Genomic DNA, 27,668 nt, shown 5'->3' on the forward strand with positions numbered 1-27,668 from the left:
TTTTCTAGTTACTGTAAACTTCACTTGTCGGGGGTGTTATAAATTTTTAATTTACACTTGTTGAATACCAAGAGAAGATGCGTGAGGATAATGCTGTGAGAGCAGCTAGCTCAGATCGTTGAATTCCCATTCGATTGTTACTATTGCCTGTTGGAGACTACAGGCATCGCGCGTTAAGCCTGCAAACCCAAAGAAAAGCCAATTGAAGTATAATGCAGGAGAGAAATGATTTGCAGCTTCTAGTGTGGGAGATCAAGTCTCTTTTGGGTCACGCCAGCGAACTTATTACGTATTTTGATTAATTTAATTTTTAAATATTATTGCGAATATTGTTTTCATTTTATTAGCGAAGGAAAAAATATCATATCTATTTTTGTGACTCCATTTACTTGTATTTTTTAATTCACTAGCCCTAAATTAGCACCCGCATGATAAATTGGTATTGTACAAAATATGACATGCTCATTTGTTAACTATATTAGATGCCAAGTACTTAATAACTTGTAAATGCTGTAGGTATTTGTTCGTAATAATAAAAAACGTTCGATTTCTGTGGACAGTAAAAATATTACTATTATTTATGGTAATTTTCTTTGTTTTATTTTTTTTCACAATAATATTTTACTAGATTTTTTCGGTAAGTATATCTTTTGTTTCTGCAATATTTTAGCCTATAATCCTTAAATATATGACTACCTACCCAGGTCTTCTTCCTTCGCTATTATATTATGTAAAACAATATATCTAGGTATGCATAGCGTGACCTTCAAATTAACCATGATCACGATCTCGTAATATTCTTTATGCTTGTAATGAGCAATTATTTTTATTCCTATACAATGTTTAGTTTTAAACAGTGCAAAAAGCAGGTAAGTACGAGTATACCTACCTACTAATATTTATATAGAACATAGCTATAGAATATTACATAGAATATAGCTAATATAGATCCTATATATTTATTTTACTATATAATGGTAACAATGTTATTACTTATTAACTATTTATTAAATTATTATTTATTTTGTACACCGATAACTCATTTTATAAAATCCATTTTTTTTTAATAAAAGAATATTCATAATTAATATTCCCCTCCAACTAAGCGTTAAGCTTGTCCTAGGAGTAGATACGACAGTAGTGGAACGGGCGGGATTTGAACCGCCGACCTTTCGGGTTTCAGTCCGTACCTTTAACCGTTGAGCTATTAAGGCTATATTATAATTACACGTTATCAATAGATTTGTCAAACAACAAATGTAAATTAAAAATTTATAATACCCCCGACAAGTGAAGGTTACAGTAACTAGAAAAGAGGTGATAACTTTCAAACGACTGAACCGATTTTCTTGGATTATAGCTAAGACCACTCTCGATCAAGCCACCTTTCAAACAAAAAAAAAAAAAACTAAATTAAAATCGGTTCATTAGTTTAGCAGCTACGATGCCACAGACAGATACACAAATACACACATCAAACTTATAACACCCCTCTTTTTGGGTCGGGGGTTAAAAACAAACTTATTAAGTCGAGGTTATTATACGATTTAGAATTCCTTAGTGACAAAGTTGCGTGGAAGCAACCGGCTGAGATAGTGTAGCTGTATTGTTACATATTGTAAATTTCTATGATTTCAAAAGTGGCACTGCTGAGTTTCTTGCGGCTCTTCTCAGTAGAATATTCATTCCGAATCGATGGTGGAGTCATAGACATAACATAAGAGTTCCATCCGTGAAGAACCAGCAAGAAACTCAGCGGTTGCTCTTATCAAATGTTCAATTTGCTTCATTAGCGCCACATATCATGGATCAATGATATCTCTATGCAGTGATTTGATATCTAATTAAAGTTCATTTATAATGGTAGGTGTTCCCAATATTCGTAGCAATTTTTAGCTCTATGTGAATTATTGTAATATTACCCCTTTACCCCTATTTTTTGACTTAACTTGACCAGACTATATAATATTATGTTTATCTGTGGTCAAAACAGTCAATTTTGATTAAATCAATGATTTTGGTAGAAATTTCTTTTTATACAGTTATTTAATTGTTGTTGTTTAAACTTATGTTTAAATACTGTTAGTTTGTTGATTCTAATTAGAGATTTCTCCCTGAAATGAAGGTAATTTGTTTTTATTGAATAAATTAAATAAACCTCGTGTTCAGTGTAAAAATAATATACAAAAAAGCACTAAAGGTTATAAAGCAGCAGTCAATAGGCCATCCTAATCAGTACAGACATAAGAAAACACATTGTGAAAACAGAAAATAGAGGAGGCGACCGTGTTCCTAGGAATAACGTTAGATGTAAAGCTTCAAACATTTTCTGGTAAACTCAAGTCTGCTGCTTATGATGTTAGAAAGATTCGACAGATAACTGACGTGGAAACACGCGGAAACGACAAAAACTGTATATTTTGCCTCAATTTTGCCTTTTTCCATACTATTTTACGGAATCTTGCTATGGCAAGCGGCAGATATTGGTAAATTGTTCTTATTACAAACAAAACAAATATAAATTAAAACAAATTGTTCTTATTAAAAAAAACCTACGCATAATTTATAATTTAACGATTCCCTACGAGAAAAAATTAAGGAAATATTCTTACAGTAACTTCTCAATATACCTACCTATTCATAGTAATATAATTTTTGTTAATTTATTGAGACAATATTATTGTAAATTGAACATTTGATAGTTATAACACCCCTCTTTTTGGGTTATATGTTAAAAGTTATATATAAGTGTTATAAGTTTGACATATGTATCTGTGTATCTGTCTGTGGCATCGTAGGTCCTAAACTAATGAACCAATTTTTTTTTTTGTTGTTTAAAAGGTGGCTTGATCTTAGCTATAATCCAAGAAAATCGGTTCAGCCGTTTGAAAGTTATCAGCTCTTTTCTAGTTACTATAACCTTCATTTGTCGGGGGCGTTATAAATTTTTAATTTACACATGTTACATAATATTTCAATTTGTTTACTAAAGGCACTCCAAGGCCGCGATAACAGAGGGATGAAGGTACAATCCCTGCCGGTTCCGCAAGTTTTGGTATCAATATTGCAATTTTGTTCACCTGCTGTGTTACCTACCGGACAACGTGATATCAGACGATTTTTTTTTACATTTCACGTCCTCAGACATAGACAGGATGGTGTATGTGCAGAATACCAAACTCTATATTCATTTACGAAGTATAACATAAATGAATTTCGTCAACTTTATTTTTCAACGATGCCACCGGACGAAGTTGTGCGTTTAGGCTGAAATTATTATAATTAATATTATGATAGTGGATAATTTATAATTTAAAATAGAAATACTTATACACTAATAATGTAATATTGATGCACATAATATTATGAACGCGTATGTAAATCTTACTTATAAAATTTAATTTATTTGTATGTATAATTATCATGAAGTGGCGAATGCTTGTGAGGCGTATTAAATCTGCCCCCAAAAACGTTACCTCCTGATGACCACGACCGCTCTGCCAAGAGTGTTACGACAAAGAAGAAGAATTATCATGTCCAAACCCTTCTACCGATAGAAAAGATACATCGTAGTTCGAAAGCTTACATAAAGCCGCATTTAAATACAACTTTGTCGAAACCAATCCACTCGGAATAAACTTTTTTCTTTCTCGGGAGAGAAAGAAAAAAATAATTTCTTACGTTAAAAGGAGTTCCTTCGGTAAAATCTCGTAGGGCTTGAATGTTTGACATTCGCCAAAATTATAAAATGTATCGAACAATCAATTAAAAGCGAATATATATTTTTCTAAAAACTGCTTTTTATTGGAATGTTTGTGCAATATTTTTTAAATATAAAAGTGATATTGGAAAGAACTTCTAAGGTCCTATTTTTCTTTTCACTTATTTCCAAAAGGTGTTTAATTACAAAGCTTATAATAATATTAACATAATAAACTCCGTTTTGTATGTAAAAATATAATTTATCTGAAAGATCATCTTTCTGATGCAATAGGGTCTGCTATCTATCCTTCCATGCTAATATCACACAGAGGTAAATTTTTAAGTTATAAGTTGAAGTTTTAGGATATAGTAGGTAATCTCTAAAACCACTCTTCCGATTTTTTATCACCTTTTGAAGGGTACATTTTTCCACATGGGGACATAAGCTTAGGTACATCCAATTTCCCCGAGTGAAGCCAGGTGGATCAGCTCTTATAAAGTCAGGATGCGTGTGCTGGATCGAACCTCTGATCTCCCAAATAGGAGGCCGACATCTTAACCACTAAGCTCTAATCAATATCACTGCTTCAAAAAGATAAAAATGCGTGCTCGAGTTCTAATTTTTCTGAATTACGTGCATTTTAAGCATTTAAGTATCACTAGCTTTAACGGCTAGGAAAACATTGTGACGAAACCTATTCAAGTTTCCTTCGGATTCGCCCGAGAGTTTTCCATTTTATTCAAAAAAAGTGTGTGAAGTCTTCCAATCCGCATTTGGCTAGCGTGGTAGACTATGACCAGAGTTTTCTTATTCTTAGAGGAGACCCGTGCTCAGTAGTGAACCGGCGATGGGTTCTTGTTGATGACCATGGTGATGATCTACCTACTCTACAGTTTTAACACAGAAATCGAAAAAACACTAGTATGCATCTAAGCATTAGAATTTCTGTGAAACTTTTGTTTTAATTTTTTTACGCTTTGTAGGTGTTCGAATAACTTAGTAAATAAGAGATTTTACGAGTTTAGACTTTAAATGTACTAGTTTGCACACTAATAATCCAATTTTTCCAGTCTACAAAGACTTATTCAAAAAAACGATCTTTGCGTGAGTCTCCTAAAAGTTGCACTTCAATTGGTCTAAATAACCCGAAGTTTCACGCCTTGCCTAAATTTTGGAGCAATCCCAAGAAGCCAGATAGCCACGAGATTCTAGAATGCTGCTTTAGATCACCACGCGACGGCAATCCATCCTCGGAAACGGCTTTGCTAACTGTATGTACCTATATAGATTGAATAAATAATAAGATTACTACTGGCGATTTGTGACTAGACAATCCTTTGAGAAACCAACTTCAAAAAAGAGAAGGTTCACGAAATTAATTTTTTGGTGGTGTTACTCCGCCAAATCTGCTCCGATTTCAAAGAATCTTTTTTCATATTTTGAAAGGACATACCTACCGTCTGGCTGGGTTTATTTAAAGGTATAGATTTGATGAAATCTTTAATGGATACGAGTCTCTAAATAATTCTTGATCAGTGTCACAAATATTTCAGTAATAAACAGCAAACTTTTAACACTTTAATTTCTTTTATTTTCCGGTCGAAGATCCGAAAAAATGATACAGTAAAAGAAATTTTTCGTCTTAAAAAAGATGCATCAGCCCAAGGTGACGATAGATTTTCCACAAAAGATAGTATGCAACAATCTTCTGATTCTACCAAAAAGTGTACTAAGTTGGTGTTAAAATCAAAGGAATGCCCTGACGAACAGAAACTAACGAAAAATGATGAGTCCGGGAAATGTTGTGGTCGACCAATCGTGTCTAAGGTATTTGTGTTGAAACCTATCTAAAGTATCAGTTTTTATTTTAAATGTCGATATTGCAAAAAAAGCCTAACTCGTTTAAACACGAGAAAGTTTGTTTAGTCAAATTATGCTTACAAGCATTAAGTATTTTATTACTATCCATTGTCTGTAAATTTTTATGCTAGGAATAAAATGATTTTAAAAACATATATTTTCCTGAGCTATTTAATAATTATAGGGTTCCGTACCTCAAAAGGAAAACCGGAACCCTTATAGGATCACTTTGTTGTCTGTCTGTCTGTCGGTCCGTCCGTCCGTCTGTCCGCCCGTCCGTCCGTCGTGTGTGTCAAGAACACCTATAGGATACTTCCCGTTGACCTAGAATCATGAAATTTGGCAGGAAGGTAGCTCTTATAGCACAAGTAAAAGAATAAATCCGAAAACCGTGAATTTTTAGTTGCAGCATTTAAAAAAAATGTGTTTAAATTTTCAAAGTAAGAGAACTATACCAAGAGGGGTATCATATGAAAGGGCTTTACCTGTACATTCTAAAACAGATTTTTATTTATTTTTTACGCATAATAAAATATATAGTAACATATATTTTTAGGGCGGTTCCACACTCATCCGATCTGAATCCGTAAAAATACGTTACAAAGTAGTCATAGTACTATTTGTATGGTAGCTTACGCACTAGATCCGACTTCCGCCATTCGATTTATTTCCGTTATCCGTGAGAATATGTCGGATGATGTGACCAAAGATGTCCGCTGAATAGATAAGGATTGGATCAAAGATCGGATTAGTGCGTAAGCAATATCCAAGTTCGGTCCGAGATTGTTATATCCGTATTTTCACGGACTCAAATCGGATGATTGTGTAACCGCTCTTAGCTTGTATTATTGTATGTTAAAATATTGCTCTCATATTTTTATATTTTCTCTTTTATTTTTCAGAATTGGAGATCATGTAAGTCAATTGAAAATAATAATTAATCAAAATTTAATTATATTTTTTGTCTACAAAGATATTTTTGCTTGTTGTTCATAATACAAAGTCAGCGTAATTGAAACGAGGTTGAGATTGAAACCCTTGCAGAAAAATTATTAATCTAAAGTTATTGTAACCGAGTGAAATACTACGCTTCAAAGCAATGTTGTTTCCAACTCCGTCCTACCTACTGTTCAGTTTCTAGAAATGTTTTTGACATCGTTTTTAATTGTTTAAGTTTTATTTTTCACTCATGTATGGCTCCAGAGTCCGTAGAAGTTTATGAAGAGTTGTTTGGAACTGAAAGTTGTAAATATATAGGTGTATCAGTTTGATTATTTAACTTTGATACTATAAAATAATTATAAACGGTGCACCATTTATGATTTTTCGTCTCAGTACGAGTTATATTCTAGTTTACTATAGATAGGTAAAGTAAAATAACCAGCTTAGCAACTTTCACATTTTGATACTCTACAACTACTTGCTCATAATTTCCTACGGGCTTCAGTTACGATATTGTTTTACACAGATCCCTAGATTTTTAACCCATTGACTGTCAATTACAAGTGAATTCTTTTAAAAATACCAGTTACGAGTTTGATCGAAGGAATTTATTTAGGGTTTTTATGAAAATTATACGGTCGTGTGAGCGGCAAAGTTAGTATATTTTGGTAAATAGTTATCCTTTTTATAGTGATATTAAATTAATGAAACATGAAATATTAGGTATGATTTGAATCAATTTCAGAGAAAATATTAATTAAAATTGACAAGCGTTGAAGATAATACACCTATGTACATACTCGTATACGAGTCAACACGTACTTGGTTGTCAACAGTACTCTGACGGTTGTTAACTACGAGTTACTTCGTTAGGGTGTCATTGTATGGTGGCAAATCATTTTTTTTGCATTCAATGGGTTAAGAACCAGCGTTAGGTTTCTTCTCACACATTCTTGATCGACCAATTCTGTTTTTTATTGTGCCTTTTGCAGCTTCACCATCTCCAAAAGACGAAGATGATCCGCTTACAAGGAAAATACGTGACATTCATACGGAAACGCGAAAAAGTGCAGGAATTATACGAGACTCCAGAGCGAGACTGCTTGAAATACAAAGGGTGTGTTCATGTTATTGAAGTAATTTTATTGGAAGTGAATTTAAATGGGAGTCATTTAGGTATACAACAGCTAATTCTGTTGTTAATAATCTCTTAACTAATAGACATTGCTATCCTTGCCTCCTCGTTTCCAATTCGAACGGATAGGATATGGAACGCCCTTTTTCAGTTTTCGCTTCCATTCTTAATATAAGTATAACCTTTAAGTCAAGAGTGAATAGGCATCTTCTAAAGAAGGACACTCCATCTTAGACTGCAGCATCACTTAGCAGGCTTTATTGTAGCCAAATGCTAGTCTATAAATTAATTAATATTAATTAATTAATTATGCAGGAAGAATTTTGAAAGGGATAGCAATACATTTAACCCTGTAATCATAAATCAGTTTAGAGATTGTGAACAATGGAATTAGCCACACAGACTGACAATCGCATACAGAAATGTTCCTTCTGAACGTTGTCTCAATATTCTCGGCAAGGTTACAGTAGGATTCTGGAAAAGCTGCTTCAATCATAATTTATTACAATCTCAATGTTTATTACAATCAAATACATTGTAGCCAATAGTGATCGAGTGTCAGCCAATCAGAAGTGATTGCGATAGTCACACTGTAGCTATCAAACTACGGCGGTAGGTCCCTTGGGCTATTTGGTACTGTGGTATGTAAGTAGGAGGTCCAGGCTTAGATCTTGGCTAGGTCAATTTGGAAATTCATAATTTTAAAATTGGTTCAGTTTTGATCTGGTGTCTAGTTACTTCTTCATGCGTCGTTTCCTCAACTTTGAGGATCGGGGCTCCCCTTTGATGTTACTCTTTTAATAGTGTACTTTTATCAACCATCTCAATGATCAAAATTGAAACACATTCCTATGCTAGTAAGGATGTTACTATCATATCGCTAAAGCCGCTGCGCCAAGCGATTTTGCGTTCGTACGATGCAGCGTAAGTATTATAGAAACCAGTTATACCTATAGTGGTATGAGTATAATATAAATTACCTTTGTAAAACAATTTTAGGCTGCCCACCTCCATCTCAGAACACATCATCACTGATCCAGATGAGACCGCAAAAAAATAACTTAACTTTTTATACACATATGAAAGGATTGTAGGGCAATCTGAAAACCGTGTTTACACGTTGGTACTCGCTGAACTGGAACCTTATGTACTTTGAGTTTTATTTTGCCCAATAAAATAGTAATGGTAAAAATCAGTCACTAAGCGTTTGGGTTTGATGTATACTTACTCATTCGGCCGTGAGTAGGTAAATATTATACTGTGGGTAGGTACAAAATATAAACAAATATAAATTAAAAATTTATAACACCCCCGACAAGTGAAGGTTACAGTAACTAGAAAAGAGCTGATAACTTTCAAACGGCTGAACCGATTTTCATGGATTACAGCTAAGAACACTCTCGATCACTTACCTTTCAAAAAAAAAAAATTAAAATTGGTTCATTGGTTTAGGAGCTACGATGCCACAGATACATACACAGATACACACGTCAAACTTATAACACCCCTCTTTTTGGGTCGGGGGTTAATCATATAAAGTTAGTAAAATGTTTTAGAAGTCTAACCTAACGAAAAATGACATGAAGGAATTGAGTGAACGTAATGAATTACTTCTTCATGAGATGGAACGTTTTGATCAACTTACTAAAAACATACAAAAGCTGGTAGATACGGAAGTAATAAAATTGAAAAATTCAACCGACGCCGACGGTGCCAATCATCGATTGAATAACATACGTGCATGTGGTAAGAAAATATTTTTTTTGGTTTTTGTGAATATAAATATAATTAAAGTAAAAAGGTTGGTAAGGTTATTGATTTCAAATAAAAAGCAAGCAAAGAGAAGATTCTTATGATTTTATTAGAAGTTTTATTAATGGTTAATGGAACATATTATCTTGCATGTTTACCTATCACAAATTGTAGGTATCTGGTGCTATAAAAATAGACTGGAAAAATATAAAAAGTAGGTATATTTAATGATTTGTTCTTTGTAGTATAAAACAAAGTCGCAAATCATGTACTTTCTATGCAGATAATCTTTCAAATGCGGTGTTCACTTTCCTGTAAATTGTTTACAGGTAAGATTTCAATGTAGGTATATTTTCACACTGTGGAAGAGGAAGGTAACCCGTGCAAATCCAAGGCTACTCAGGTAGCAGGTACAATCGTTAAGTATCGTTGAACATTTTCTCGGGATTTGTCTAGCCACGTGTCCACTCTACGCACTACGCAATAACTTGGTTTTTAGTAAGTAGCCTTGGCCGTGAGGATACTGCGCGCTACACTCATAATCAAGGCCTCCTAAAATCAGTAGGATAGTCACGTGATACGCCAAAGTCTAAGTCTAACCTGCGCAGTGAGTAATTTATCGATTTATTTGGTGGCTTGAATGAGCCGCGACGGCGCAGGTTTTGACCCGTGCCGTACAATTACCTCATCAGTAAATCTTACGTTTTTCCCGCGTTGTAGGGAAAAACAATACAACGACATATGCTTGCGCAGATATATCCCCTTCATAACTGTTCGAAGCTATTTATCTGAAGACATCTGTGCTAGATATCTTGCCCCGGCTACACGTTCTGTATACTAAGTATGGAAACACGTAAAAAAAACCATATATGCATAATATTTATTATGTTATTGTATCTAGATTCGTCGTGGTATCACGAAATGAAAATGAGCCATCCGACAGTACTTCAAGCTCCATTCAACAGCAACGCTTCCCGTGTCACCTGTGATCCACCCCTTCGAAGCAAGTCCGTATGTTCTAGCACTTCACGAAATATATTATGACTTTTCGATTAAAACACCTTTATTGCGCTACATTATTCGCCGGCCAACGGAAAAAACCTGATATGATTAATCCTAGACGGATTCTAACACCTGTTATTAATAGACCATAAGGTCAAGGGATGTTATTCAACCTCAAAGCTATCTTACGTAATTTATAGTTTCCAGTTTTAAAATATATGAAACATAAACATAGGTATTTAGTGGCTGGCTGGTGAAAAAGTAGACCAAAATTGTATCAACGCCGAATGAAGAACTTACCAATTTTTCATTATATTGTAACCAAGTTTAACAATTGTATTTGTATCATACAATAAATTCATGGGAAAATTACACATATTTTTTTGATGCAAATCGTGTGTTTTTAGCATTATAATACTCGTACACTATCATAAAGATTCGTTTCAACTACACCCATTTGTAAATGGTTTGTACATTTTTCTGAGTTTATTTTCACCCATAAAAAGTAGCCTGATTCGTCTACTCTAGAATGTATTCAGGGCCAAGTTTTATCATCATGGGTTCAACATTTAAACTGTCTAAAGGTACAAACAGACGACCTTGAAAGAATAACAACCCATTTGCTTATTTCTAAATACATTGTATAAAACAATGGCGCGATTTGCGTTTGTTTGTGTAACCATTTGCTTGTAACTTCTGAATTTCTAAGTAGATACATACTTACTTAATAATATGTATCCCCTTAGAAACTTTTTGAAGCTGGAACGAATGCAACTGCGCGGTAAGGCCTCACATTGAACGCGCGCGTACGCGTGTCTGATTTGTAATACAAGTTACCTAAATAAAAAGAATTGTTCCTATCCGTCCCCCTAATCTGTCCCCCCGGGGGGACGGATAGGAATAAAAAGTTCGATCTGTCCCCCTACACGCGACGAGGGGACAGATCGAACTAATTCTTTCCGAACTGTCCCCCCGCTGCTTTCTTAGGGGGACAGATTGGAATAAAAAGTTCGATTTGTCCCCCTGCTACGGACGAGGGGACAGATCGAACTAATTCTTTCCGAACTGTCCCTCTGTTGCCAACGAACTAATCGAAAGAATCAGACAGATGAACAAATTATTCCTATTATCTGTACGCCAAAATAAAAATAATTAAGCATCTTTACTATTACGCTATCAGTTACCGCTACCGTACAAACAGTGGGTTGCGTAAGACTTTATTTACACTGGATCAATACTGTAAAGTTAATAAATGGGATCTTAACGTTTCTAAATACTTTGCCGTATCTTTTACACGTAATATGTATATGTATATGATCTATTTGTGAAAACTTGTTATTAGCTTTAATTTTCTTCTGCTCTTATTATTTATGCTAATTGGACAGAGGTCCAATTAGCTGTAAATCTCCCTTGTAAAAAAAAATTTGAAGGAAAAAAATTGTACAAAACACAATACAATAATTTTTATTTACTATCATCATTTTTATACAGGCCTGAATAATAGTACATACTGATTCTCTTTTCATTAACCCCCGATCCAAAAAGAGAGGTGTCATAAGTTTGACATGTGTATCTGTGTATCCGTGTATCTGTGTATCTGTCTATGGCATCGTAGCTCCTAAACTAATGAACCGATTTTAATTTAGTTTTTTTTTTGCTTGAAAGGTGGCTTGACCGAGAGTGTTCGTAGCTATAATCTAAATGAGTTCAGCCGTTTGAAAGTTACTCTTCTTACTTCTGTTACAGCTCTTCTAGTTACTGTAACCTTCACTTGTCGGGGTGTTATAATTTTTTAATTTACACTTGTTCACTCACAGTTTGATAAATCATAGTATAATATTTAACGTAAAATCAGTCTTCTTCGCCTTATACGCCAACGTAACAATCTTTAGATCAAATTCGTAATAACGTTTTACTGGACATCATGTATGACATCTATACATGATGTCCAGTAAAACGTTATGATACCATTGAGAGGTTGTAGAGGAGGTCAAATGCTGTAAAATGCCCTCTAAACACCTATGGACAAAAAGAGCCCGTTTTTGAGTTCATTAATAAAGTTAAGGGTCATTTGATAGCATTTGACCTCCTCTATAATCACTCAATGAGAATGTAGCGTTTTACTGGACATCTATATCATTTTACTATGTAAATATCATATTATATAGTTTGAAATAATAAGAAATAAAATATATATATATATATATATATATATATATATATATATATATATATATAGTTCGGAAAGAATTAGTTCGATCTGTCCCCTCGTCCGTGGCAGGGGGACAAATCGAACTTTTTATTCCTATCCGTCCCCCCGGGGGGACAGATTAGGGGGACGGATAGGAACAATTCAATAAAAATGTAGCATGTCTCATAACAAGTGGCAATGCGTAACGTTAAGGTGACGCATTCCGGTGCTTTCTTCATACACACGTAGGGGTTCTCTACATTATTTGATATATTATACGCTAAAAACTAAGTATTATATCGATTTGTCTCGTCAATATCTAGATATATCGATATATAAAACATTGAAAACATTGATTTCAGAGTTAATGAGCCTCGGAGGATTTTAACAGTTTTATAACAACTTTGTCCGTAATTAGGGTTATGACAAATAATTCTCAAACAATTTCATTAGTTGAAATAATTTTACATTGCAGACATAAATTTAGTAGTTTTTTTCTCAAAAATACTTTTCCTAAAGAACTGTTCAACCCAGTTCGCGCGCTTGATTTCGATGAAAATCATCGTGCCGCTCACCCCTAACATTCGATTCCGCGCGGATGGAGCAGTGAAGGGACAGTCGGCGCATCTTTATACCGGGGGTCCCTTTCTCACACAATGTAAGGTGAAATAGCAAACAGATTTCCCACGTGCGCCGGCTATTTCGGTCGAGCGTAGGTACAGCGTCACCTTAACGCCACAAAACCGCAGCTTGTGCGCGCACCGCGTATTAGGAATGCATCTGTTTGTAGTTATGATGTACGTTATATTACAAAGACGGATTTCATAACGCTTTTTAATGTTTCTTTAAGGAAATTGATCTGACTCGGAAATTGAATGAAAGCTACGACATGCAAGAAAAGCTTGTTGCCGATAATGCGGATTTAGAAGTTAAGAGGTTTGGTATTGATTTCAAAACTGAGTATTGGTGATTTTATACAAAAAAAAAATACTTTAATGCTTTTAATGCTTAAATATACTATAGATGTACATTGCTGAGAACCCTTTTTTTTGTATTTATCTACCTAAAAGCAAATTCATTGCGAACGTTGCGAACCTAGTACTTACTTACTTGTTACTTACTAGTCTTTGTAGCATGCCTCTTTAGTCCAGTAATTCTGTAATATGAGATGGAAAGTTTTCAGAATGTTATGCAAATTGGTGGTTTTATAGATTTCGATGCGCTCTTTCCGAATTTTTATTTTGCCACCTCGTACCTTTGCCGCTCGCGCCGCCATCTTGGAAAAATGGCGCCCAAAAACAGTTTTTTCACGATAAATTCTTTCCCACTCATTTTACGATAAAAATGGCTATGTAACAATTAAACTAGAGACAATTTCCTACAATTTGTGTAGTCACCTTTTTTTGTAGACTCAATAGTTTCAGCGTACAAGCACCACAAAGCCCACTCCAACACTCGTTTTGGCTAAATAACTCATTTCCACACCACCATGTGGTAGAGTGTGGCGTGATTTTTTTTTATGGTATCTCCAGGAGACGGTAGTCACCTTCAATTTAAGCCGTCAGTTCGACCAGAGAATACTAACACTCTTCATAATTCTGCTCGAGATCAGAGTAAAATATACTGCATCGCAGTTTCGATCTCACGTGCATATGAGCCCTTTTTTTGGGTTTTAAATCCAAAAGATGCCCATGGGATCTTATTACTAAGCCTCCGCTGTCATCCGTTTGCTTGTCCGTCTGTCCGTCTGTCTGTCAGCGCGCTGTATCTCATGAACCGTAATAGGTAGAAAGTTGAAATTTTCACAGAATGTGTATTTTTATTGCCGTTATAATAACAAATAATAAAAATTTCAAAATGGCCGTCATAAAAAAATAAAATAAAAAAGAGCATTATTTCTTGTATTATGGTACGGAACCCTTCCTATGTGAGTTGGACTCGCACTTGACCGATTTTTCGGCGTCTCGAGCATGTTTATAATGTGGTCGCAGTCAATACACAATATCGCAATTCGTGCATGAAAAATTTTACCACGCACTACAAACTAAAAAAATAAAAAAATGGGTCAAGTGCAAGCCCAACTCGCACACGAAGGGTTCCGTACCATCAAACAAGAAATAACATTACTTTTTTGTTTTTTTTTTCATGTCAGCCATTTTGAAATTTTTATTATTTGTTGTTATAACGGCAATAGAAATACACATTTTGTGAAAATTTCAACTCTCTACCTATTACGGTTCATGAGATACAGCCCGCTGACAGACAAACGGACGGACGGACGGACGGACGGATGACAGCGGAGACTTAGTAATAAGGTCCAGTTGGCATCCTTTGGGTTCGAAACCCAAAAAAAAGGTCCATATTCACATGAGATCGAAACTGCGATGCAGTATATTTACTCTTATATCGAGCAGAATTCTGAAGAGTGTTAGTATTCTCTGAACGAAGTGATGGCTTAAATTGAAGGTGACTACCGTCTCCTGGAGATACCATAAAAAAATCACGCCACTCGATATACCACATGGTGGTGTGGAAATGAGTTATTTAGCCAAAACGAGTGTTGGAGTGGGCTTTGTGGCGCTCGTACACTGAAACTATTGAGGCTACAAAAAAAAATTACTACACAAATTGTAGGAAATTGTCTCTAGTTTAATTGTTACATAGCAATTTTTGTCGTAAAATGAGTGGGAAAGAAGTTATCGTGAAAAAACTGTTTTTGGGCGCCATTTTTCCAAGATGGCGGCGCGAGCGGCAAAGGTACGAGGTGGCAAAATAAAAATTCGGAAAGAGCACATCGAAATCTAAAAAACCACCAATTTGCATAACTTTCTGAAAACTTTCCAGATAAGCCCCTTTTTGACGACCTAATTACTGGGCTACTTATGGAAAAAATTACCTTATGACCAAGTATCTAATGTCTGCGACGTAGTCCGCGTGGCTTTAGGTTTTCAAAAATCCCGTCCCTTTGATTTCTTGGGATAAAAATAGCCTATGTCACTTCCCAGGTCTTTAACTATACCTATGCAAAAAATCACGTCGATTCGTTGCTCCGTTGTGACGTGATTGAAGGACAAACCATCAAACCAAAAACCAATAAAACAACAAACCAACACACTTTCGCATTTATAATATGAGTTGTAATAGCAAAATAGATACATTTCGATTTTTAATTGTTATTTAAATGAAATATGAACTAACTATGATAATCCTCGCTGACAAACGATACTATTCCACGTGCATTTTGTGGTATTTTCATTAAACATAATCAGCTAATAGACCTTATTGCTATTAATTAACAATATTAATTAATAGCAACACAAAACACGTGGCAAATTTTAAAAAAGGAATCCTTGATTGACATCTACTGTTGTCATGGCCGTCTCCTATTACAACAATCAAAACTTCATCAACAAAACAGTCTTTCCCTAAACAATGTTCTATTAAATTGCCCAGAAACTTTAAACAATGGCTTGTACAAGGTAGGTAAACTTTAGTAATAATAATTTTCAGGTATATCCTTTATAAGGAGTTAATGATGAAAGATCAAAACTTGGAGACTTGTCGAGCTCAAATAAAGAGGCTCCAAGGCGAGCTAAAATTAATCAACAAAGAGAATTCAGCGCTTCATGAGAGATTAAATAGAAATAATCCCGAGGTAAAGCTTTGAACGATCAACGCTTTCAATCTGCTCTAAAACTAGTAGGCTTCCAAATTCACTAGGGGATTAAAGACCAAGAAAACTAAATCTCATAACATATTATCATGTACTTATATAAAAGCACCCCACGTCCTACATTCAGGTATAAGCAAACTAAAACTCAAAATTGGGTACCATAGCACACTTTTTGATTGTCAATTATGGAATTTGTAAGATAAAATGATCTAATGGTGATAATAATTAAGTACGTAAACTTAAAACTAAAGTTACGGGGGTTCCAAACGCGCCCTGGTCTGAGAATAAGCTTGTTATTTACAAATATCATTTTTAATTTTAAAATTATTTTCTACTTTTTTACTCTTGTTACATCACCATGAGATACATTATTCTGATAAAAACGGCCCAGTTCCAACTCAAATTTTAATTATATTTTTTCTAGTTAGTTTGAAGTCGTTTTGCAGGATATAACCGCTTTTAGTTCTAGTAGGAAAATGGGATATCTATGCATGTGGTATGATAGAACCTTTATCGTAATGCTACATATGCGTAAAAAACGCTGGAACTCGACCGTGGCTAGTGACCATCCTACCACCAAAGCCGTGCTGCCAGGCGATTTAGCGTTCCTGGGTATGGGTTTAATAAAAACTGCCCTTCCAGGTTAGCCCGCTTCCATCTTAGACTACTGCATCATCATTTACCACCAGGTGAGCTTGCAGTCAAGGGCTAACTTGTATCTGAATAAAAAAAATACAATGGCCAAATTCTTCTTCGTAAAAGTTCTAGGGTAAATAAATAAATAAGGGTGAGCATATAGTGACGTCCAAGTCCTAAAGGCATACAGCGCTGCATAACCAAGTTGAAATAGTTCAAATAATTAAACGACTTTCTTAGTTTTAAATCCTGTGCACGCTACTAGGCGGGCAGTACCCAGTAGGTACTTGCACAGCATATGACGATGATTTGGAGGTTTAGAATTCATAATTAATGTTGTCATCGGAAAACAATTCGTGAGCGCATTAGGGCCGGCGCACATATGACAGAGCGAAGCGCAGAGCATTTTTTACAGTCAAAATATTATCGACATTGTCCTAATTGAAATAATATCTAAAATCAATTGTGCATCCGCGCGGATATTCGCGCATCCGAGCGCAGTCCCGCGCGTGCTCGCGCATTCTGTGGTAGAAATTCCCGTAATGTGCCACGGGATTAGAAAACTTCGCGGACATGCTCTGCGCTGCGCTCCGCCATATGTGCGCCGGCCTTTAAGTTGCAGTAGAATCGGTACAGTAATGTAATTTAATCATATCCAATATCAAAGCTAAATTGTTTAACATTTATTTAGGGCGATGCTACTGCGGTGAAACAAGAGCTCTCATGTCAGCAAGAAATAGAAATATATACTCGGGTATGTTACGTATTGCTTTTTTGCTAGTTCAGTAGCATCATTAGCAGTGACAACTTCTATGGTAAGTAGTACCTAGTTTAGAAAATATCACATAATATATTTGCAGGACGGAAAAAAAATCTGTGTAAAAAACGCTGAAGAGTTACTGGCGAGGCTCGAGAATTATAATATTAGTACAAAGGATCTTGTAAGTACCTTTTATATTTTACTGACTTAGAAATAGAATGCGGCAAGCCTTTTTACCCCTCTAGTAGATTAAACAGCTAAATATATATATATTAATATACACCCTCGGAAACTTAATAGAATTAAACACCTACAGTTGTCATAGATAGATAAATATTTTACAACAAGAATTTGAAAGCATTTACGTCTGTTTATTTGAATGGAATTTTAAGATAAATATTAAATCCTACCTATTAATATTAAATCCTTTTTTATTTAAACCAAAGCAAGTTAATGGGATTTGAAAACAAAATGTTTACTAATTCAAATCGCGCCTACGTCCACTCACCTTAACATCTTTTGAAAGGTAGCAATAGCTATCATAATATTATAGTGAATCAATATTCACTACGTCGATTCTATAATAATAATCATCATTATCATAATCAACCAGGCCGGTCTACTAAACGTGCACGGGTCTCATCTCAGAATGTAAGCATAAAAGTGTTAATATAAAAAACCGGCCAAGTGTGAGTCAGACTCGTGCTCCGCGGGTTCCGTACTCGTGTATTTTTATGGACATTTTGCTCATTTTTTCCACACGGTTAACCACTAATGAATGGTTTTCGGATTTTTTCTTTTCCCGCCTGCCGCTGACCGCTTCTATAAGAGTTCCTTTTTTATTTTTGAGATACGGAACCCTAAAAATATTATTGTGAAGGATTCTGAAATGTGATCGTTAGGGAATTTAATATAGGGACATGATTTAACGCTGTAGTGTAAAGTGGCCGCTATTTGTAGGTAGCGCTATCCAAGAAACCAAAGCTTTATGTGGTTGCAAGTAATGCTTCACAAAATATGCTCTCTACAGCGTCTGGTACATTGTTTATTGAGATTCATCACTGTGTTCCGAACGTGTTCGGCAGTGTTGTAGGTAAACTATGCATATCTAGCTGTTACTGTTGATGCAGCGGCTCTACACGTTGTCATACCTTAGCTTATTTCATAAATTATTAAACGCTGATTTCAAAGTTAATAAAAATATTAAATGTATTTTTATTAGGGTTCCGTACCTCAAAAGGAAAAACGGAACCCTTACAGGATCATTTTTTAACCCCCGACCCAAAAAGAGGGGTGTTATAAGTTTGACGTGTGTATCTGTGTATCAGTGTACCTGTGTATCTGTGTATCTGTCTGTGGCATCGTAGCTCATAAACTAATGAACCGATTTTAATTTAGTTTTTTTTGTTTGAAAGGTGGCTTGATCGAGAGTGTTCTTAGCTATAATCGAAGAAAATCGGTTCAGCCGTTTGAAAGTTACCAGCTCTTTTCTAGTTATTTCTGTAGCCTTCGCTTGTCGGGGGTGTTATAAATTTTTAATTTACACTTGTTTGTCTGTCTGTCTGTCTATCTGTCCGTCCGTCCATCCGTCGTGTCTGTCAAGCCTATAGGGTACTTCCCGTTTACCTAGAATCATGAAATTTGGCAGGTAGGTAGGTCTTATAACACAAGTAAAGGAATAAATCCTAATTCCGTGAATTTGTATTTACATAATTAAAATGTGTTTCAATTTTCAAAGTAAAATAATACCAAGTGGGGTATCACATGAAAGGGCTTTACTTGTACATTCTAAAACAGGTTTTTATTTATTTTTATGCATAATAGTTTTTGATTTATCGTGCAAAATGTCGAAAAAAATACCCGACTACGGAACCCTCGGTGCGCTAGTCCAACTTGCGCCTGGCCGGTTTATTTAACTTTGAAATGACCATTTCATGGATTATCAATCTACATAATATAGAAAAAGTTTTTGTAAAATGATTAAATCTAGTACTCTAAAGTAGTAAAATGATTAAATCTAGTAGCTCTAGAACATTCGACTACAGGACTCCAACCAAATAGCAATGTTGCCAATTCGTTTTTTTTTTTTTCAACAAAACAAGATAACAATATTGGCTTCTTCGTGCTCATAGGCGCTTGACGGCTTGTCTGAGCACTGCTTATTCCTCTATCTTATAAAATATATAGGTACAAAATATTCAGTTCACATAATGGTAGGCATTTACTTGCGATAGTATGCGTTAGGTTTTCATATCTTTCCGTAGGTATGCAACTCGACTGAGAACAAGATTTTGACTCTACGTTAAATAGTTAAAATATCAGATGATAATGATAATGTGAAAGTGCTCTCTCCGAGGCAAGGAGTAAGACCAAAGAGGACCCAAGACCCTTTCCATCTTACTCCTTGGAAGACCAAGGAGTAAGATGGAAAGACCAAATTTTGTCACCAGTCACACATCTAGTTACCGAATTAGATCAACGCTGTACAGCCGTTTATATTATCAAATCAAAAGTTTTAAGGCTGTAGTAATAGTGATGTCTAAAAGTTGGTTGAATAATGTTTACTTTTTCCAGGAAAACCAACTAGGCCAGCTAGAACTACAAATTTGTAACTTACGCGAAGAAATGGCTGACGGAAAAGCTGTAGGGGGTGCTTGCCGAGGTGGGGGCGGTAAAAACACATGCTTTGAGCAAATGGTAACCTTTTACATTTATTTATTACTAATGAATGCCAGCGGCTTCGCCCGCGAGGATTTCGGTTTTTTAAAACCCCGTAGGAAACTCTTTGATTTTCCGGGATAAAAAGTAGCCTATGTCCTTCCCCGGGATGTATCCCAAGTATGTACCTTGCATTTAAATCGGTTCAGTGGTGGGGCCGTGAAAACGTAGCAAAAAGACAGACAGACAGACACACTTTCGCATTTATAATATTAGTATGGATATAACATTTTATATGAGAAACTAGATGATCCCAAGACTTTATCCGCATCGATTTAGATTTTTTTAATAATTTCATCGGAACTCTTTGATTGTTCCTATTTCTATCCCTGGAATATAAACCAATCTAGATATCAATTTTCCCTAAAATCGGTTAAAGAATGGGCCATAATAAGGTAGCAGAGAGACAGACATACACACTTTTGCATTTATAATAATAATCAATCCTAGGTCTATCTGTGGGGTATGTTACTCTGTAAATATTATAACGCGATATTGTGATTCCGTATCGAGGAAATTCTGATGGTAAGTATATAGTTGTCAGGTATTGTACCTATAGCATCATAACAATATTGACATCGGACGTTCTTGAAATCTTGCAATATTAGGTTCATTATGGAATATCCCATCATGGTCTCGCAGGAATCTAGTAGGTATAGGTATTCATAAAGTGAATAGTTTAACACACCCAATGATAAATGATAAAGTTACTAACGTCATTTCAGTACACGATAGGCTTTAATTTCTAGTAGGCACCTACCTAATGTGTTAGCTATAAAACATTTTATTTAATACCGTACTTGTTTCTTAGTTCAAAAGTTAATTGTTTTTATTTCAAGGTCCCAAAACCAGAAGACTAGGTATCGAATTTACTTTTGAGTCATAAATTTTAATAAGAAATGATTTTTTAAATCAATGTACCTACAGCCTTTTCCGGGTTACATTTTTTGCTTTTAATTGCATATATGTGGTTTATATTGCAACAGTATAAACATTAAACATAATATATTATAATATGCACAATTGAAATACCATCTGACTGAAATGCTTACTCGTACGTATTTGACAACGTTCTTTGTAACATAAGAACTTTTGCTTTTGAAGAATAGACGAGCATGGCGTGAATAATATCATTTACAGGACTTACCTATGTTGTGTTGTTCCTACAATTATTTGGTTCTTTTAACAGTAGCAGGTTTGATCTCTGTTGAAATTATTATCTACTTCCATATGTTTTATGGCTAGATTTTATTTAAAGGTATTGGCTGGTTGACTGACGATTATTTAATTAATTATTATTATGTCATATATAAAGAGCCAGAATATGTAAGCCAGTAAAGCTCGACGCTCCCTAACTACTTTTTAAAATACAGCCACCGTGGTTAAGACGACTAACAATGACTTGTTATGTATATAATGATTCAATGTAACTAATATTTTTTTGTATATTTTGCAGCCTGGTGATCCTCCCGCTCCACCGATGACGAAAGCAGTAAGTTATTTAGTTAATTTTGACTATCTATCTGACTCGCCCCCGTAATATTTTTCAAATGGGCATGATGCTGCTCTTTCTCCGAGAGACGTAATGTTGGCGCACAATTCACTTTTTGAGATAAGAGCTTCCAAACAGACAGATATGGTAGTAAACCTAATATAAGTTTTAATAAAATTACTCTCTCATAGATGACTCGTTTCCTCCTTTGCATCAAATTTTCGCTATCTCTAAATTATAGCTTTAAACAATTTGACAATTGCGTTAATCTGTGAATTCGCTTCGATGCAACTTCAATGAGATTTTCATCATAATTTAGAACAATGCACTATTTATGTATAGAAGTTTAACTATACAATTCAGAGTATGGAGGTAACCCGAACCTTGCGAAGCCGCAGCAAGTCAGATATTATAGTAGGGTATTAAGTTCCTCCATTGTCGTACTCGTATCACATCAGTGACGTTAGTCTGAAATGGAAAATCAAAGTCATATTAGATGGGATTTTACGATGTGATAACACAGAGAGGACAAAGAATTTTTCCCACACAATGAGAGCATCATACGCATGCCTTGTCTTTTGAGTTGACCGCCCGCAGACTTTAATTACGTACCTACCAGAGCGAAGGAAAATCGTTTTCCATTCATCTGTTTAAATCGTTTTGTGAATCGTAACACTTTACAAATTAGTTTAGGTTTTTTTTTTTAAATCTTACTTTCTATGGGATTGGAGTTCCTCTACGTGATCAAATCAGAAATGAAGAGATCTGAAGGAGAACAAAAGTAACCAACATAGCTCAGCGGGTTGCGAAGCCAAAGTAGCAATGAGCAGCGCACAAAATTTAAAAAAATCGGCCTCGCGTACCGAGGGTTCCGTACTCAGGTATTTTTTCCAACATTTTGTGTTTCATGATTTAAATTTTTCTATTTCATGATTCTAGGTCAACGGGAAGTACCCTATAGGTTTTCTTGACAGACTCGACGGACAGACGGACGCACGAACAGACAGACAGACAGATAGTCAGTCAACAAAGTGAACCTGTAAGGGTTCCGTTTTTCCTTTTGAAGACCCTGAAAACCGATAGAAATTGGGATCCCAAGGTGCTGGAATGGCAACTCGCATTGGAAAGTGCAACATTAGAAGACTCCCATCAGGGTCTAATGTCTTCACTGGTTTTACACCAGTGAAGACATTATTAGTAAGATATAATATAACTTTTAACTATTTTCAGTGTGGTGTCTGTCCTCCTTGTCCAGCGCCATGTAATCCTAACGCTCCTCCGGTAAGTCGTTAGTCATTAGTAACTTCTAAGTAAGTATTAAGTTAAATTAAGTGATTGTAGTTATTTTAATTAAATTAATGTTACACATAGACCCAACAACACCTATAGGTCTTAATATTATATTATTTTAATAAAACGTGTAAAATTCACCTCGTAAGGTCATTATGTCGTATTTATTTCATATTTTTGATTGATGTCTAATAATAATTGTTTGCATAGACTCCAGCGGAAAAAGAAGTGCAAAAACTTACAATACAACTTCGTCAAACAGAAGAAAATTTTAAGACCAAAGTCACTGAGGTGAGTCACGTTTTCTTAATTTTACTTTTTGGATCAAAGCGTCTTACTCGTATACATCATTAGCCTTGGGACTATTAAAGGGTCATTTAAATTATTTCTTGAAATTTAAAACACGTTATTTTCTAAATATCAGTGTGCAATGTTGCGAACTGAGATGCTCAAGAAGAAAGAAGAACTAGAGAAGGAAAGATGTCAGCATAGGGAGGTCCAGAACAAGCTCAGAGAGCTGGAAATGAAGTTTGAAGGGTTGACCACTCAAACGAATATGGCGTTGGGTTCAAAGGAACAGGCATTTGAGCAAGAGATCAACGTTAGAGCACTAAAACAATGCTACAGGGAAGCAAGGGAAGAAATTGATGAATTAAGACTGTTAATGAAGGAACAGAATAACCAATTGCAAGATTATCGAGTCAAGGTTTGAATTATTATTAATTAATTTGCCATTATTTTTCCTCACAAAATTGTACACTTCAAAAAGCAGTAACTTTTATTTATTATTGTCATGTTTTTATTGATTTTTAGTATCTCCAAGCTCTACAGATAATTGAAGAACAACGCAAACAAATTGAAATGATGGATATGGATAACACTAGAATCAGTGAACAGATCAATCTTGAGATACAGCGTGTTAAGGTAACCTAACTGTAATGTGTGTAAACTTATAAATAATATTAGGTTTTCGTGTACTAACTTGGCAATCCTGATTAAGCGGGGGTGCTATAACTATAAGGTGTAGGGGTTTGCCGATTGTAAAGATTGAAATTGTTGGTGTTAGACTTGGTCCATAAACTATGGGTACCTATTAGTTCTGATACTGGGGGTAATCTCTACATAAACCGTTAAGATAGAAGATTTGTAGATTATTTATTTTATATTTTGATATTAACTATAATATCATAGCAATTAAAAATATGAACATATTTGTTATAGTTCAAGTTTCAAGAAAAACTACAGGAGTTGGCTCCCATCCCAGATCTTCTTAAAGCAACACAGATACGACTGAAAGACGCGCAGCAGTCGCAGGCAATAGCTGAGCACAATGCCGAGCAATTGGCTAGAGAACTCAATTGTGCTAGAGAAAAGGTGACTTTTAAAATACAAGCTACTTATACATATTTATTTATCATACATATTTAATGTTCATAAGGTTGTAAGATTTAATTTTTTTACGAAATATTAACGTTAGAAACGGTAAAATGTCAAAACATGAAATACTATGAAGACGTAATTTGAAATTCAAATGAATTACAGGTTCATGCGCTTCTACATAACAGCCTGAAGCCACCCGAAAAACTTCCAGAAAAGGGCGGTGAAGAAAAACAAATTGCACTACTGCAACAAAGAATTGCGCAACTTACAGAAATAAATATGTCGCTTAAGAATGATACAGAACGTCTCAAGTAAGTTGTGTGATTTTATTAAATTATTAATTTATTATTATTATAAAATGTACAGGGCATTTTTGTTACATTCAGCGCCACAAAAACCACAGGTTCTTTCCTTTTGAGGTACGGAACTCTAAAAATATAATACTACGAAATTTCAGAGCTAATGTGATTCGAATGGAAGAATCCGTACTTGCCAACGAAAAACGTCTGCATGAGAAGATGCATGAATGTGCACAACTTGGTGGAGAACTTGACAGGGCTCGCGACGAAGCTGCTCGAGCACTGCAACGAGCCAATGAACGTACGGAAACTTTGCGGAAGTAAGAACCTATTTTTGGACTACAATATAGCTATTCTAATACCCAATGTATCCGTCTCTGCGTCGCATTCTTCATTGCTGAAGGTCGTGAGGTAGATATAAAGGAGTTCTTATTTTTTTAGTCAGACACAAGTTAGCCCTTGACTGTCATCTCACCTGGTGGTAAGTGATGATGCATTCTAAGATGGAAGCGGGCTAAACGGAAAGGGAGATGGCAGTTTTCAGTAAACCCATAGGTAAACCTTTGGTTTCTGCACGGCATCGTACCGAAACACTAAATACGGTGAAATTCGCAAACATTCCATATTTGATAATTTAAGAAAAAAGTAAGTAGTTTTAAGCGTCTGTCATACAACTAGGCCTAAGAGTGAGATTATGATGATTTAATCTTATGATCTCTAATCGATGATCTTTTATCAATATAATATATTAGTCCAAGATTATTAAAGTAATTTATTATTTTAGCTGTATGCAGACTACTATAGCTGAGTTAGAAAGGCAACTGGCGGCTACAAGGGCACAAGTAAAGACTGCAGAAAAGGAGAGAGAGGAAGTGAGTAATTAATATTGTCTAAAAATATCTATTTAAAACATGACACATTAGTTATTAAAAATTAGGTATGTACTATTTGTTGTGAGCTTTTTCTCGCACCACGGCGCGTTTACAAACTTCTTATACAACTTTATTTTTTAAATAGACTAAAATAGTTACCACCATCTTTCAAATTCGTCGTCTTACTCGTTATTTGTATTGAAATAAAACATGATCTTGTATCACTCGTATCTATGAGTTCCCCGCAACAGTATATAATTCGTCTACTTACTGTTAAAGTTTTCCAATGCCGCACTTTTTCTAACTAAATATATTTAATAGGCTTGCACTTGACTGCAATCACACCAAATAATAGGTGATTACGCAGTCTAATGTGGAAAAATTGAAGTTGGAAGGGCTTTCATATTCTAGCAGTTCGTATTAAAAACGAGGAAGCGAATTGCTTCGTACGCGTCTTTGGAATTTCGACTATGTAGGGGTGCAAACTTTCGCGATGCCTCGCGGTTCAATCGTAACATGCAAAGGGGGAACTATATTGAAGAGTTCTTTAGCACATTCTTTAAAATTCATCCTGTAGAATACCTATGGACAGTGGTTGCTGATGCGTCGATGTTCTGAATTTTGGACTAAGGTCTGACCAGTGATTCGTCACCAAAGCTTTCCTCTGTACAAGCTTATTGGAACCCCAAACATTCTGCTATTTATCATGATCGTACCAAATAATTATTAAATTAATTCATAATTGTTTTGAAATACATAACAATTTGATAGATTGATTGGTAATATGTTGGTAATGATGCTTACAGGTTCAACGTCGTATGCAGTGCCAGATACAGAGACTAAGTGAAAACTTTGAACAAGCCCAACTGCGCATACTTGGCCTGAACACTCAAGTGAATGCTCTCAGACATGCAGTATCCAGCACAGGCGAGGGGGAGGGTGATGCTGACGCACAAGAATGTGCTTGCAAAACTTTCTTTGAGAATTCTTAATTTGCTAGCTCTTAATTTATAAAGGAGGATGCCCACAAAATACCCAGTGTCGATTAAAATAGCAGTGTGAATATGACAAACAAAGTTTGAAACGATTGTTCGATGTAGTTATCACCTATTAAGAAATTAGTTTTCTTAAAGTTAACTTACCTACCTACTACCTCTGACTGTTTTTAGAGTAACATACTCCTAAAATGAATATTTCTGAGAAACTTGAATATTTGTGACATATTTACCATCTATCGTATAACATATTATTATAATGTTATAAATTATTTTAATTGAAGGTTTCTATGAATTGTGAGCATTCTCTTTGATATTATTTTTCCGATATTTATAAGTGATCGCACGGCTGCTTGAGACTCAAAAGGCTCAAGGTATGGGGTTTTTTACGTCAATATCTGCATTTTACGCAATTTACATTTTTAGTACTGAAACTGCATTGCGTGTGCAAAGAAATTGTAAGAACTTATCTGACGTTTGAATACTTACTTTACTATTATTAATTTTAATTTTTTAATGTAAATTACCAACTTTCTGTTGTAACTTGAGGGTTGGAAGAACTCTTTATTTAAAAAAGAGGTGTTTAAGAAAAGGAACAGCATTCCAATGTCATTTTTCATAATGTGAAATACCTACTTACGCAAAAAAAAAGTAAAACGTAATATTTTCTTCTTTTCTATTTAGGTCTTGAGATTTGTGCAATTTTTGTGAAAGAAATTACATTGAATCTGCTTTATATTACTTATTTTGTCATAACAATGTAAAAAGTAGGTATAGCTGATGTAGTTTTATTACGAAGTAGCATCGCTCATTGATAAAAGGGGTTGCGGTTATCTTTGATCTTTTCAGTTCTGATAACGTAATTCTATTGTTCAAAATCATGTCAGAGTGCTGTTTAATTCTGGGCTTTTGTTATACTTATAATTCTTTTTCTGAATATATTTAATCATTTACATAACAAAGCTTTT

At 35.0% G+C, this 27,668-nt stretch overlaps 1 protein-coding gene across 2 annotated transcripts; it reads left to right on the forward strand.

Annotated features, from left to right (window-relative positions):
• The first annotated feature begins 2,023 nt into the window (after positions 1–2,023).
• On the forward strand, positions 2,024–27,662 carry LOC123880075 (kinesin-like protein KIF7). 2 transcript variants are annotated; one of them, XM_045927974.1, is made up of 22 exons: positions 2,024–2,125; positions 4,774–4,974; positions 5,309–5,530; positions 6,466–6,478; positions 7,498–7,622; positions 9,197–9,386; positions 10,294–10,403; positions 13,436–13,521; positions 16,096–16,240; positions 17,586–17,648; positions 17,755–17,835; positions 20,229–20,351; positions 21,829–21,864; positions 23,095–23,145; positions 23,365–23,445; positions 23,579–23,860; positions 23,968–24,078; positions 24,376–24,528; positions 24,697–24,845; positions 24,992–25,153; positions 25,618–25,705; positions 26,512–27,662. In XM_045927974.1, the coding sequence occupies exons 1-22, from the start codon at positions 2,120–2,122 to the stop codon at positions 26,695–26,697; spliced, it is 2,664 nt and encodes an 887-aa protein (XP_045783930.1). In that variant the 5' UTR covers positions 2,024–2,119; the 3' UTR covers positions 26,698–27,662. The 2 variants fall into 2 exon arrangements, with proteins under 2 accessions (XP_045783930.1, XP_045783931.1); XM_045927975.1 differs by lacking the exons at positions 2,024–2,125; positions 4,774–4,974; positions 5,309–5,530; positions 6,466–6,478; positions 7,498–7,622 and adding an exon at positions 8,707–8,787.
• The last annotated feature ends 6 nt before the right edge of the window (positions 27,663–27,668 follow it).

Source organism: Maniola jurtina, chromosome Z, assembly GCF_905333055.1.
Source record: "Maniola jurtina chromosome Z, ilManJurt1.1, whole genome shotgun sequence".
Lineage (NCBI taxonomy): Eukaryota > Metazoa > Arthropoda > Insecta > Lepidoptera > Nymphalidae > Maniola > Maniola jurtina.

What these genes read in the sequence shown, in the direction of transcription:
- LOC123880075 (XM_045927974.1), top strand. An exon ending in TCAATTGTGCTAGAGAAAAG is followed by an intron (nt 24,529 to 24,696) that starts GTGACTTTTAAA and finishes AATGAATTACAG; the next exon opens with GTTCATGCGCTTCTACATAA. An exon ending in CAGAAAAGGAGAGAGAGGAA is followed by an intron (nt 25,706 to 26,511) that starts GTGAGTAATTAA and finishes TGATGCTTACAG; the next exon opens with GTTCAACGTCGTATGCAGTG.